The 14,816-nt window shown below is 52.0% G+C and overlaps 1 protein-coding gene across 6 annotated transcripts in view; it reads right to left on the bottom strand.

Moving 5' to 3' along the window:
• Positions 1-2,709: 2,709 nt before the first annotated feature.
• Cacna1a (calcium voltage-gated channel subunit alpha1 A) overlaps positions 2,710-14,816 on the bottom strand; it is a 231,214-nt gene continuing 219,107 nt past the window's right edge. For 3 of the 6 annotated variants that reach the window (XM_087900473.1, XM_087900471.1, XM_087900472.1), the window contains exons 39-47: positions 12,445-12,552; positions 12,265-12,365; positions 9,627-9,736; positions 9,393-9,531; positions 9,172-9,285; positions 7,339-7,374; positions 6,278-6,464; positions 4,074-4,327; positions 2,710-3,741 (exon numbers count right to left, since the gene is read on the bottom strand). In XM_087900473.1, the coding sequence (XP_087756599.1) occupies positions 3,271-3,741; positions 4,074-4,327; positions 6,278-6,464; positions 7,339-7,374; positions 9,172-9,285; positions 9,393-9,531; positions 9,627-9,736; positions 12,265-12,365; positions 12,445-12,552 (1,520 nt within the window). In that variant the 3' untranslated portion in view covers positions 2,710-3,270. The remainder of the gene's footprint in view (positions 3,742-4,073; positions 4,328-6,277; positions 6,465-7,338; positions 7,375-9,171; positions 9,286-9,392; positions 9,532-9,626; positions 9,737-12,264; positions 12,366-12,444; positions 12,553-14,816) is intronic. The other 3 variants (XM_087900476.1, XM_087900475.1, XM_087900474.1) reach the window with 3 other exon arrangements.

Raw genomic sequence — 14,816 nt, 5'->3', positions numbered from 1 at the left:
TGAGGACGAGAATTTGGAGCCCAGTGTGACAAGGCGTTCATCTGTCTGCTGCCCTCAGCTTGCTTCAGGCTCCATCCTATGTCTGCCTGGAGGTCCAATGCAGCTGCAGCAACTACAGCAACTACATGCATGTTCAGGCCACTGCTCGGCACAGTCGCTGCACCGCTCAGCAAGAGGATGCTACCACACTCCGAGGCTCCTTTCAGAGCTCACACTTACAAAGCTGACCTGCTGCCTGGGTCGTCCAGGACGAAAGGCAAAGACACAAAAGGACAAAGTGGCCACTGACTTTCTTCCTTTGCTTCTCTGAAAAGGTAGTTTCAGTGCAGCCTGGCAGTTCTTGATATTTACATGTATTTTGATTTTTAGAATGACAGTTGAACCAGGCAGTGGTGCTGCATGCCTTTAATCTCAGCACTAGGGAGGCAGAGGCCAACCTGGTCTCCAAGAGCTAGTTCCAGCATAGGCTCCAACACTACACAGAGAAACCCTGTCTCAACAACAACAACAAGATTACATTTGAGCACAAGGGAGGCAGAAGCAGGTGGATCTCGGTGAGTTTGAGACCAGCCTGGTTTACATAGAGAGTTCCACGTCAGTCAGGGCTACACAGTGAGGTCCTGTCTCAACAACAACAAAATACATACTTGTTTATTTGAATGTATGTGTGGGGAGCATACCACTTTGCAGGCATGGAGGTCAGAGGATAATTTGTAGGGTTCAGTTCTCTCCTTCTATCGTAGCGGTTCTAGGGATTGAACTCAGGTCATTAGGCCTGGTGGCAGGCACCCCTACCTACTGAGCCATTCTGAGGTGGGATCTTGCTGTGCTCAACTCCTGAGTTTAAAGGTTTTTCTTGCTTCAGCTTTCCGAGTAATTAAAATTGTGGACATGTTCCATCAGTGCAGGCTTTTGACCTACATTTACTTCCTCATTTTAAAAGATTTATTTTATGTGTTTGGGCTTGCATTTATGTCAATGCATCACAAACATGTTGTACCTGCAGAGGCCAGAGGAGGGAGTCCCATCCCCAGGGTGTGGGTGCCAGGAATGAGATCGAGGGCCTCTGGAAGAGCAGTCAGTGCTCTGTTGAGTCAGCTCATCTGCCCCTCACACTGGCTACTTTTTTGAAAAATTTCATCAGAACATAGAGCCTACACATTTATATACCATAAAAAAGAAACTGAGTGTGTGTAATAATAATTCTATAATTTCCATTTTACTAACGCAAAATAGGGAGACAGAGAAGTTAAATCACAGTGACATTTTGAGACTATGATGCTAAGGCTGAGTGGCAATGATAATCCTTCAGTCTAATGACTCAATCTAAAAACTGAGGTGTGGGAGGCTGGAGAGGTGGCTCAGTGGTTAAGAGCACTGGCTGCTCTTCCAGAGGACCCACACGGCAGCTCATAACTGTCTGGAACTCCTGTTCCAGGGGATCTTACACCCTTACAGACATACATGCAGGCAAAACACCAATGCACATAAATACAAATAAATAATTAAAAAAGATTTATTAAAGAAGAAAAGAAAAAAATTGAGGTGTGATTGGGTGTGGTGACAAATGCCTTTAATCCCAGCACTTCTGGGAGGCAGAAGCAAGCACAGATCTCTGAGTTTGAGGTCGGCCTGGTCTACATAGGGAGTTCCAGGACAGCCAGGGCTACATAGTTTGTCTCACAAACAACAAAATAAAACAAAAGGTGGCTAACAATAAAAGACAACTAGTATCAACCTGTGTGATCATCACACAGTTCATATGCATGCATGCATCCCTGTATGTATGCACGGTACCACACATGCTTGACACATACAGCCAAAAGTTGCCCTATTAGGCCAGAGAAACGATCTTGGGGACCTGACCTTTGTGTGAACAGGCACGGCTTTCTTTTCCCACTCTTACTTCAATTTTGCAGATATAGGCCATATTCACAGTATTTTCCAAACAGGCAGGCAGGGAGGGAGTGAGGGCCTGGGAGACTGGGGGCTGGGCAGAGTGCTCTTACCACCAAGGCTGCAGTATGTAGACAGTGTGTTTGTGTTGTATGAGCATGGATATCTAGACAGTATGCTGGATGAGGTAGGTGAATGTAGGGTGAGGGGGTCAGTGTATGAACCCTGGAGGCGGGAGGGGGAGAGGGGAGAGGGCGGGGTTGTGAAGTTAAAAGTATATATTACTTTTCCAAAGGTCCTGGACTTGGTTTCCAGGACCCGGGTTAGAGGACTCACAGCTGCCTGTAACTCCAGCTGGCTCAAAAGGCACTTTCACATTTGCCCAAATCCACATATACATAAATAATAAATATTAAAAAAAAAACAATCCTGACCCAATTCATTGCTCTGACGTAATCCAGACTGTTCAGATCTTTGACCTTGTCAGCATTTCTCCATGGCTGAGGCTGGTTCAAGAAGCCAGAGGCCAGGGCAGAACACTTAACACAGTGGAGGGTGGTACCGGAAGCTGGACACAGCCAGGAGAAGCCTCGCTTCTGTGGGACTCTCCTCTCAAGGAGTCACAGATGCCCTTAGCTGGGACTGAACCCAGGGCCGTCGTTCCTGGTACCTGTGGGCACTGCCTTCGAGCCACGTCCCCAGTGCGGTTTCTCTGGGAGCTAACAAACTGCCTCCCCTTTTCCATCCATTTCCCAAGAATAACTTGCATGGCATCTTGGTCAATGGACAAAGACCACTCCAGTTCAGAAGCCCTTGGATTCAAGTTTTTTCGTTTTTATTATTTTTTTTGTTCTTTTTAATGTCATGCAATATTTCACAGTCCCAAGCCCACGTTTTTCAAACAAGATAGGAAAAAAAGAAAAAAAAAGTTTTTTAAAAAGATAAAGGAAAAAAAGAAGCAAGGGAATCGGTGGTGGTGGTGGTAAATTTTTCCTCTTTTTTCCTTTTGTTATTTCAAGCAGGACCAAATGTCAGAAAAAAAAAACCTGTTTTTCCTCAATCTTTTTTTTTTTTGTCCTTTTAAAAACTTAGTGTTATTTTCTTGTAGTTGATCTCTGCAGGCAGTAATAAGTTTGGCGTGGCCCGCAAGCACTCCCGTGGGTCTGAGAAGTGTGTGGGGCGTGCAGCCGTCCCTCCGGCTCGCAGCCACCTCGGTTTCGTTCACCGGGAAAACGAAAGATTCAATTGAGATGATAAAACTCATCAATAGAAGCTATTTTTGTTTTTCTCCCCGGTTTTCTCTTTTAAAAATGTTATTGTTTATCATTTGCTGTGCGCCCGCTATACGCGGGCGCTGCGGGGAGGCGGGGCGGCTTAGCACCAGTCGTCCTCGCTCTCGCTGTAGGCGTCGTGCGCGCCCCTGCGGGCTGTGCGCGGCCGCGGCGCGCCGTGCCCCGCGTAGTAGCCGTTGGGCAGCCTGCGGCCGTGGCGCGGTGACGCGCAGCCCGCGGCGCGCGGAGTCCTGGGCGACCGCGGCGCGGGCTCATGCGCGCCCCCTGGCTGCTCGCGCAGGTCGTCGGACTCGGTGTAGTCGGCACCGCGCGGCCGCGGGCCCTCAGGCGCATGTGCAGGCCAGCGAGGCGCGCGGCGGCAACCTCTCGGCGAGCCGCCAGGGGGCGGGGCGGGACCCGCGAGCCTGCGTGCCGCCGGCCTGCGCGGCGCGGGCGAGTAGGACACGAGCGGCCGCGGGGTGCAGGGGGTCTGGGGGAGCTGGCGGCGGCCGCGTCGCGGCGTGCTGGTGCCGGACGTAGAGGGGGCTGGGCTTCCACTGACGGAACTACTGCCCTACACGAAAATCGAAACAAAGGAAATCAAAAGCAAAGATACCACGGACCAACCAGGAACACACGGGGACACACAGACGGGAGGGCGGGCGGGCGGCGGGACGGAGAAGTGGGGGGGGGGCAAACCAACACAACAGTGAGGAGAGAAATGAGAAACGAGCTTCGTAAGTTTCCGAAGTCACTCACAGGTCCGCAGGACACGATTCGCAGGGAAGCAGGGCCAAGGGGACAGCAAGAGCGGCGGGCTACCCGCGCCCTGCCCCGCCCCCTCCCACCCCCTGCTTCCCAGCCCCTGCCCGCCCCGTCGGTTCAGTCTGGGCCTGCCACACGCACCTGTCTGTGTGTCGCGTGCTCTCGACCCTCGCTGGGCGAGCGAGACCAGCGCTGCTCCCGGGCCCGCGCCCGGCTCGCGTCCGACCGCTCCTGTGCGTAGCGCTCCCGGTCGGGGGCTGGAGGGTGGTGGTGGTGGTGGTGATGGTGATGGTGCTGCCGATGCTTCCGGTCCTTGGGCCGGCCCCGGTCTTGGTCCCGATCTTTGGAGGGCAGGTCACCGGATTGGGTGGTCATGCTCAGATCTGTCCCCAAACCTGAGTAGGAGACGATGGTGAGAGAGGGAGAAGGGGCCCCCAGAAGGAAAAGCAGGCCTGGAGGGTCTCCAGGCTCAGTGCAGCAGCCCCAGGTTTCTTCCCTACTCTGGATCTCCCCTTTACTTTATTCTTACATTTATTTTCAGCGCGTACATCCTCCCGCGGTGGCACTCATCTGAAAGTGTGACCTTCCACCTTATGGGTTCCAGGAATCAAACTCGGGTCTTCAGGCTTCAAATACCTTTACAGGCTAAGCCATCTTGCTTGGCCCCTCCCTTTTCTCAGTGTTGAATATGACCAACTTAGGACCATGTACGTGTTAGCTATACCTACCACCCAGACAACATCCCACTCCGCCTGGGGTGTTGCAGTCATGGGGTCAGTGGTTAAACGTGTCTGCTGCTCTTGCATAAGATCTAAGTTTCCTGCACCCATGTCCTGCAGCTCACAACTGCCCATAGCTCTAGATCCAGGGAATCCAACACTCGCATCCCTCCTATCTCTCATTAAAAAAATAAAAATAAAATGCAATGGGAAGGTGGTGGCGCACACCTTTAATCCCAGCACTCGAGAGGCAGAGGCAGGTTGATCTCTGTGAGTTCGAGGCAAGCCTGGTCTACAAGAGTTCGTTCCAGGACAGCTAGGGCTGTTACACAGAGAAACCCTGTTTCGAAAAAGAAAAAAAAAATGCAGTGGGGCAGGTATGGTGGTCCACACTTTTAATCCTAGCACTTTGGAGACAGGCAGGCAGATCCTTGAGTTCGAGGCCAGCCTGGTCTACAGAGCAAGTTCTAGCACAGCAAGGGATATACAGAGAAACCCTGACTTGGGGGAGAAAACCACCAGAAAAAACCCAACCAACCACATAGCCTTTAGTTTTAGCATTTAGAAGCAGAAAAAGCTCTGTGAGTTCCAGGCCACCAACTAGGACCACATAGTGAGATCTCAAAATAACTAAATCTTACCTTTTTTGAATGTTAAAATGTGTCTGTGTGAGTGTGGGTGCAAGTATCACAAGTGCATGTGGAGGTTGGGAGTCTTAGATGTTGGCCCTCATCATCTGTCTTGTTTGAGACAGGGTCTCTTGTCATCTGCTGTGTATGTCATGCTAGCTGGCCCAAGAATTTCTAGGGTCTCATCTGTCTTCATCTCCCATCTCACCTTAGGAGGGCTGGGGTGATGGATGCTCACTGCCCTGTTTTTATGTGCTTCTTTGCAAATGCAGGCCTAATGCCTGCATTGCAGCTGCTGTACCTTTTGAGCCTCTCCAGCCTCTGCCTTCCCAGCACCAGGGTTACAGATATCCACTCCCATACCTGGTTTGCATGGGTGCTAGGATCTTATATCAGCTCAGCTCATCACTTGTGTGCAGCACGTGCTTTACCCCACAGAGACACCATCCAGCCCTCTTTCTTTTCTTTTGAGACAGGGTTTTTCTGTAGCCCTGACTGTCCTGGAACTTGCTCTGTAGATCAGGCTGGCCTCAAACTCAAAGATCTGCCCTACCTCTGCCTCCTAAGTGCTGGGATTAAAGCCCGACTCCCTTTTTTTTTTTTTAAAGATTTATTTATTTATTTGTTATGTATACAACATTCCATGTATGCCTGCACACCAGAAGAAGGCACCAGATATCATTTCGAATGGTTGTGAGCCACCATGTGGTTGCTGGGAATTGAACTCAGGACCTCTGGAAGAGCAGTAAGTGCTCTTAACCTCTGAGCCATCTCTCCAGCCCCCGACTCCTTCTTTGAATTGGGTTCTTTCTGTATCTTGGCTGGCCTCTAACTTCAGACCCTAACCTCTTCCTTCCTAGCTTCCCACATACTGGCATTAGTGGTGTATGCCCAGTCCTTTGTCCCTACTTCTGCCCTTCAGCCTTCCCTACCTTTTTTTTTTTTTTTTTTTTTTTTTTTTTGCAGAGCCTCTGTCCTTGGTTCTGTGGCAGCCTACCTGTGTCCACATCAGTGTAGCGGCCCAAAGAGCGCTCTGAGGTGCGGTGGCCACGGTCTCGGCGGCGCTGGTGGTACCGCTGATTCTCCTCAGGTGGTACCCGCTCCAGTGAGTAGTCGTCCAGTCGTCTGGCTTTGGGTCCCAGCACAGAGGCTGAGCGCTTCATGGGGCTGGTATCAGAGATGGTCTGGGGGAGGGGGACAGGTGTGGGCAGAGTTAATGTTCAGCACTTTCGTGGCCTGCTCCTTCCAGCCCTGTAGCTGATGGGTAACAGAATGAAGGTGATATGACCATCCAGGGACAGTGTCCAGGGGTGCAGTGGAGGTTTGAGTGTCTGGCTTGCTGGCTGCAAGGGTGGAACCCTAAGGCTACTTAAGACCACCGACAGGAGTATTGCTGCTTTTTAGGGTGTGTACTGGACTTTGGCCAAAAGGCCGCGGCTAAGCCCTTGCCCCTCTGGTGTTAAGGCTGGCTGGCTGGCAAGAAGCATGCTCCACTTGCAGAGGGCAAGCCTGGGAGCCCTGCTTCTCCTCGGTCCAACTCTCTTGACCCTCATTCCCACCCCCGACTCTGGCTCCTATCACCCAAGCCCAGCGTGGGCTGCCCTGGCAGTGGAGGCACTGGAGAGCGTTCTGAATCTGCATCCACTGTCCCACAACCCTTGGTCTTGCTCTACCATGGACAGTCTTCAGTTCTCAGTAGCAGGCAGAAGAAGGGAGGCCCACTGGACCAGGCCTGGTCCAGCTCTGATGTGCAGGAGCTAAAGGGACCTGAGGCAGAAGGCCAGTGGTCACTGGAGGAGTTGGAGGAACAGACCCCCCAAGAAAGGGGCAGGGTGGACAGGTTGGCCTCTTAGAGGCTCTGAAGACGAAGTGGGGTGCACTGTGGCCCCTTGCATACACAGGACACAACACACAAGGAAGGGGCTCCATGGGGGAGGGGGAGTCTGCAACGAAAGGGTGGGGGGTGGGGTGAAGGGCAGGGGAGATGGTGGGTACTGGCACAAAAAGGGCAGGGAGGGAGAGGGGGCTGGAGCCGAGCTGGCCGGGCGCGGTACATACACTGAGGTTATTTCCACGTGGCCGGCCCCTTCTCCTCTGTCCCAGCCCCACAGGATGGCGCACACAGAAAAAAACAGAAAGAAGGAAATAAATATAAAAGGCAAAAGTGATGGTGAGGTGGTGGTGGCACATGGTGGAGGTGGTGGGCAGAGAGAGGTTAAACTTTCTGGTGTTGAGTGAGGAGGTACCCCAGGACCGGGATGGCTGTCCCCCACAACAGGCACAGAAGAAACAGGAGACAAACAGACAGATGGCAGAGACATGAGACTGACAGATGGGACAGCAAGGCCACAGGCTCCTGGCCCATTTCATGCGATGCACTGCGGCACAGCACCCCTCCCCCACCTCGCCCCAGCTTCAGCTCAAAGCTCCCAGGTGGCCATCAACCCAGCTTGGCTCATCTCTGTTTCGGGGCCAGCAGGCCAGGCCTGACAGAAGGGACTGGGCAGCCACATGCACCCCAAGGTCACAGCAGCCAGAGGCCAGGCCCTTGGGCCATGATGACCCAGCCAGGCGCAGCAAATATGCCACATAACACAGGGCAAGCTGCCCCAGCCAGACATGCCGGCCACCCTCCTGCAGCCCCCTCCTCCTGCCCTTTTTCCTTGTTCTCGGGCGCCTCAGGCCAGCCTGGGCTTTATCCCCATCTCTTACTGTGCATTAGCCAGGCATGCTTTAGTTTCCTCTATCCCCATGGGGATCTTGCCTTCGCTACAAGGGGCCGAAGCAGCCACACTGAGACACATACCAGGTACACACCCATCCACACCACCCCTCCCAGACGCGTGACAGAAGATACGCCCCAGCCATCCCAGGCCCACCCAGACTCTGCCTTCAGAGTCCTCATACATGCCCTGTTCCTGAAGGCGCAGGCCACGTGCCTGCACACGAACAGGCGCCATGCCTACGGGTGCCTGTTACACTGGTAGCACACAGGTGCATGTACGGACAGGTGCACATGTAAGGTGTATGTGTGTTAACTGCATGGGTGGTAGCAGGATTTTTTTTTTTTTTTTTTTTTTTTTTTTGCTGTGAGGGGACCCTGCCCATGCTAAGCGCACCATGAGCAAGCTCCAGCTTTAGAAAGAAGATTCTCTTTTCTTTTTAAAAATTAGCTTATTATTTGTGTGTATGTGTGTGAGTTTGTGGACCTGCATGGAGGCCTGAGTAGGCCAGGAAAGGTGTCAGTCCCCTGGAGCTTCCGTCACGTCCTCTGTGAGCTGACATTTAGTAGAGGTGCGGGGGATCAGTGTTGGCCCTTCTGCAGGAGCGCTGCATGCTCTCACCTGATGAGCCACCTCTCCAGGTAACAGTCAGGGTTCTTAAGCTCTGTTGTGAGATAGGGTCTCACATAGTTGGGGTTGGCCTCAAACTAGCTAAATAGCAGTGTCTGGCCTTGAATTCCTGATCTCCACTTCCCAAATGCTGGGATTATGAATGTAAGCCCTATTGTTTGTTTTGAGATATGGTCCAGGTCTGTAGCCTAAGCTGGCCTGGACCTCCTCTTCTCAGCCTCCTGAGTGCTTGAGACACCATTACCTGCTGCTGAAGCTGGGATTCCCACCTCTCAGCAGAGCCAGACCCACCCCTTCCTTCTGTGTTCCCTAGGGCAGTGACTGCTATGTTCTACAAGGGTGCCCAGTCTCTCGATGGCTTCTGGTAGGGAGTGGTTGAAGGGCCAGACCCACTGGGTGCACTGAAGGAGCCAGGAAAGGGTAAGGGTCCCCTGCAGGAAGCTGCAGGAGATCCCACCTAGGCCAGTGTCTCTAAGGGAGAGGTACAGGGTCCTTAGGAATGTGTGTGGGCATGGCCCAGAACCCTGCAAGCTCTCACCTGGTTCTCTGCTGGGAGGCGGGGCATGGAGGCGGCCCTGGCCTGGCCTTCCATGGGGAGGTAGTGTTCGCTGTCTGAGTAGCCATCCGTACCCATTTCTCGCATCTCCACAGACTGTCAGGCAGAGGGTGGGTGGGGCTGGGTGAGTCTGGGGCCTGACCATATGTGTGGGAGACCCTTTCTGCCTGAACCACCCAGCCTGGGGGAGGGGGCAGCAGCACCTGCGAGTTGGGCTGGCTGTTAGGCATGTCGCTGGGTGGCCCTCGCTCTGGGCTCCATGTGCCAGTCTTCTGGAACATCTCTTGGGCTCGCTGGGTCACCCAGGACGGGCTCTCTTTCATGCTGCTTTCCTGAGCCATCCTGCACAGGGAAGAGGCCAAGAAGGACATATGTGCTCTGGGATTCAGGAACCTGGGGCCTCATACCCACTGACAACTGCCCAGCTGGCTACTCACAGGCCTCCTCCTGGGTCCAGCTGAGTGGACGGAAGGGCGTTCTGGCTGGGCCCTCCCTCCTGTGTTGGTGATGGAGGTTCCATGCGCTGGAACATGAGTGGCGTCCGGTTCTGGGAAGGTGAGAAGGTAGTGAGTGTGTGCAGGGAGGGTTGACAGAGCCAGCACTGACAGGAAGTTGGGGCTGGCCCTGTGATGCTGGGGGTCAAATCCAGGGCCTTGTGTCTTCTACCAAGCCACTCCCTCACTCTTAACACCCACCCCCACACAGGCAGGTTTGCTCTACCTGTGAGTCTACCCATTTCTTCTTTATTTTTTTTTTAAGGGCGGATCTTTCTATTTGTAGTCCTAGCTGACCTGGAACTCTGCCTGTGCTCTAGTGCTCTAGTTAATTTTTTAATCTTTTCCTTAAATTTATTTATTTATCTTGTGTATTATGCATAAACAAATAAATTATCTTTTTGTGCATGCACACGCCACAGAGAATGGAACTCAGGTCCTCAAAGACAGGAACTTTACCCTCTGGACTATTTCTTGAGACCCTGTTCAACTTTCGACATTGTGACACAATGTTGTCATCTATAAAGTTCGTTCTGGAGATCCATGCAACCGAGTTATATATGTATCTTCCACCCAGATTCCTTCAGAACTAAACCATTTATCACGAACCCTTTACCATGCTCAGTCTCCTCACCCCACACCTTCAACCAGTCCAGAAACCTCTGTGCATGTTCTCCCATATACAGCCACCAGAGGGTGCCAGTGAGCACACAGTGGACAGGTCCTCCAGGGATCCAGTACTTAGATCCCTCTTCTGCTCCTATGCCATTTGGAATAATAGCCAGAGTCCACCCTGTAGTGTCCAGGGTTAAGCCCTGTACTCCTAGTGCCCTCATCTTCTCCCACATTCTTCCCTGCTGTGTTTTGTGTGTCACCCTGACCTCTTCAGTATCAGGCAAGGTCCAGCCTCAGGGCCTTGTATGGGCTGTTCTCTCTGCTTGCAATGCTCTGGCTTAACACTTTTCCTCGGAGAGTGAAACATTCCTTCTTGTTCTTTAACACATGAGGCAAGCAGCTCAAAAAGCTTAAGGAAGCCCCTGAGACTGACCAGATTCACTAGGTCCCTCCCTGCCAGAGTCAGCAACGAGGACAGCTAAGAGTTACTGTCAGAGGAGCCAAACTGCCCTACAGACCCTGGGATATGGCCGGGCAGTGGTGGCGCACGCCTTTTATCCTAGCACTCGGGAGCCAGAGGCAGGCAGATCTCTGTGAGTTTTTGAGGCCAGCCTGGGCTACAGATCCAGTTCCAGGATAGCCAGGGCTACACAAAGAAATCCTGTCTCAAAAGAAAAAAAAATTTCCAATCAGCTGAGCTGCCTGCAGAATGTGCTCCAGGTTCCCAGCTTTTGTGAGCTGTCACCCATGCTGGGGTGAGTTTTGGTGATGCATTGTCTTTGAGTAATTTCTGATTTTTTTGTTTGTTTGTTCGTTTTGAGACAGGGTTTCTCTGTGTAACAGTCCTGGGTGTCTTGGAACTTGCTTTGTAGACCAGGCTAGCATCGAACTCACTGAAATTTGCCTGCCTCTGCCTCCCATGTGCTAGAATTAAATTAAAGGTATGTGCCACCACTGCCTGGTCATTTCTGATTCTTTTTTGTTTGTTTGTTTGTTTTTTTGAGACGGGGTTTCTCTGTAGCTTTGGAGCCTGTCCTGGAACTAGCTCTTGTAGACCAGGCTGGCCTCGAACTCACAGAGATCCACCTGCCTCTGTCTCTTGAGTGTTGCAATTAAAAGCATGCGCCACCACCGCCCAGCTCCTTTCTGATTCTTAAGTAACCCCAATAAAACTCATGTTGTCCAAGTTGAACTTTTGTCTGTTGTGGTTTCCTATCTGGGGTGAGTGTCAGGTTTCTCCTGGAACAGTTTTGTCACACAGCAAATGTCTCACTCTGGAAATAAACCCCTTCCTTCTTTTCTTTCTTTCTTTCTATCTGCTTTCCTCTGCCTCCCTAGGCTGGAATTAAAGGCGTGCACCACCACACTTGGTGTCCGACACCTTTAAAAATCTTACCACTATTTTATGTGCATGTGTGTAGGCCTGTGCGTGTGTTTGTGTGCCACACATGATCAGGTGACCACAGAGGCCAGAAGAGGGAGTTCCAGGCAGTTGTGAGGCACCCCGTGGGTGGTGGGAACTAAACTCAGGCTCTCTGCAAGAGAAGTGCTTGCCCTTAGCTCTGAACTGCTGAGCCACACCTCCAGTTCCTTTGCTTTCCACCTCAGCTCTGCTGGGACCGCACCTCTCCCGGGAGGGTGTCCTCGACAGCTTATTTCACACCATGCACCCCTGTTCTAGCACCGGATGTTCTTTGGTTGGTTCCATTTCCCCCCATGGCACAATTTGCCACTATGAAAAAAGTCATTTAGTGTTTTCAACTACCTCAGGGCAGACGTCCATGCCAGAGTCTTAAACAGTGACCTGCACAACAGATACCGAGTACCTGTTGGTGGCTGAAAGTTTGTTGGTTAGGTGTTCGTGAAATGGCCCACCCTCAGCACACTCCTTGTCGTGACTGGTTCCCACGAAGACCACCAGACCTGGCACCTCCCCCACCCCCGGCACCCCCAGCAATGGGAGTACCTGCTCCTCTCGCATGGCCTGAAGTTTCTTGGCCTTGCTCTGCCGGTAGTACTCCATGATCATCATGGCCGCGTAGATCTTGCCCACCGTCAGGTCTGTGGCTGTGGAGGACAGGCAAGCTCTCACATAGCCCAGGCCCCTCCCTGATCCGCCCCTGCCCCTCTCTGGGTTTGCACTTACACTTGTGAGGTGTGACCAGCAGATCCAGGGTCTTCTGGGACAGGTTGGGCCAAATGGCCATCATCTCCTTTCGGAGCTCTGCATCCATTTGCTGCTTGTCGGCTCCGCCTACAATATGGGGAGATAGGAGGTTGAGCATCTGCAGGGATGGGCTCTGGGGCCACTGCCAGGACCCACAGGTCTGGCCTAGAGGCATCGGAAGGGCCAGGATTGCATCCTGGCTTCCACTTACTAACTATGTTCCTAGGGTTGGCTACCTCCCACTGCCTCAGTTTCCCCACTGGTGAAAACCATCAGGATGAGTTATAGCACTTGCCCTACCTGCTGTTTGCTGACCCAAGTAGTGTATGTGTGTTCACGTTGGGACAGCACCTCCAGGCCATTACTGCTACCGTGCTGTGGCTTTGTCCCTTTGACCCAGGCTGAAATTCAAGTCCACAAACTGGTTGGCATCAGAGTTCTGGGTGGGGGCTACTTTGGGTGCTAGGGATGGAACCCAGGATCTTGCATATACTAGGTAACAGCTACACCACCAAACCACACCAAAAATGTCTGGAATGACAGACAGCCTTGTTCTGTGATCGAAGCAACTCAGAGTTGGGACCAGGAAAGTGTATCAACCAGGTTGGAGACATATAAATATTACGTGTGCATGCATGTGGAGGTCAGAGGTGAGCCTTGGCTATCATTCCTCAGGAGCCATCTGTCTTGTTTTTTGAAACTGGATTTCTCACCAGCCTGGGATTCACCCATTAGGCGAGGGTCCCGAGGATTCAGCTGTCTCCACCTACCCAGTTACCCAGCACTGGACTAGTGTTTTCGTTCTACACAGGTTCTGGGCGACTGGAGGGCTCCTCACTGTACAGCAAACTTTACTGACTGAGCTGTCTCCCAGCCCCTAGCTTTTCCTGTTGTAAGTTTTCTCTTTCCATAGCATTTATTTGTGTGTGTGAGAGAGAGGGGAGGAGAAGTCAGAGGACAACTTGGGGGAACTCGTTCCCTCCTTCCACCGTATGGGTTTCAGGTATCCAATTCATGTCAACAGGCTTGGGAGCAAACACCTTCACCTGCTGAGCCATCTTGACAGTGCCCCAGACCCTGATTTATTTTACTTTATTATTATTATTATTATTATTATTATTTTTGGTTTTATTGAGACAGGGGACAGGGGTTCTCTGTAGCTTTGGACCCTGGAACTAGCTCTTGTAGACCAAGCTGGCCTCGAACTCACAGAGATCCGCCTGCTTCTGCCTCCCAAGTGCTGGGATTAAAGGTGTGTGCCACCACTACCCAGCTTGATTTAAAGTTTTTACCTTCTTACTGATTTGGGGGTATGTGGGGCTGGGGACTGAACTCAGGACTTAGACATGCTAAGAGTGTGCTCTGCTGCTGAGCCACACTCCAGCCCTACTGTGCTGTTATCTGAGTACACAGAACTGAGTGGGTGGTGCATGCCTGCAGACCCAGCGCCCAGAGCTAGAGGCAGGAGGATTGGAATTCTAGGCCAGCTTCCACTACACAAAAATATAAAAACTGATGCTCTAAGCCCGCTATCCTGGTACGAGGGAGCCTGAGGCAGGCGAACTGAACGTTCAGGCCTGGGGCTAGGGAGATGGCTTAGTGGGCAGGAGAATATGCTGTGTGTGCACAAGGACCTCAGTTTGGATTCCCAGAAGCCATGGAAAGAGCTGTGCGCAGCTGTACACCAGCCCTGGAGGGTGGAGGTCCTGAGAGTTTGCTGACTGGCCATGCTGCCCAGGACCATTTGGTGAGCAGATGGGGCCTTGTAGGCTTGGACTTCCAGAGCCATGGCCAAAACGTGAGCAAGGGGGCAGGCAACAAAGGAGCGGGCCTGACATCCTTCCTCTGGCACACCCACCAATGGGTGAGTACTCCTGGAGGTTCATGTGTAGATACTGCACACATATATACCACACCCACACACATACACACCCCCCCCCCCCCCCACACACACACACGGGAGGAGGGAAGAGAGGGAGAAGAGGAAGAGGGAGGGAAAATGAATGAATCACAAAATGAGTTCAAAGTTGGCCTGGATAATTTAGTGAGACTCTATCTCATAAGGAGGGCTGGGGATATGGCTTAGGTGGTAAAGTGTTTGCATACAGATAGCTGGGTTCCATCCCCAGGACCCAGGATAAATAAATACAAACTAAAAACCAGATACTTGCCCAGCATGTACAAGGCTTGGGTTCTAATACCAAGATAAGAGGGGAATGTTTACTGTGCTAGGGAGAGGCAGTGGCATGACTAAGTCTAATCTTTTACATTTGTTGTTGTTGGTTTTTTTTTTTGTGGTGGTTTTTTGTTTTGTTTTTTTCTAGACAGGGTTTCTTTTCTTTTTCTTTTTT

The sequence above is a fragment of the Myodes glareolus genome, chromosome 22 (assembly GCF_982192425.1).
Source record: "Myodes glareolus chromosome 22, mMyoGla1.1, whole genome shotgun sequence".
NCBI classification, from domain to species: Eukaryota; Metazoa; Chordata; class Mammalia; order Rodentia; family Cricetidae; genus Myodes; species Myodes glareolus.
Note: the sequence above shows the minus strand (reverse complement) of the source record. Positions and strands in the feature narration are given on the sequence as shown.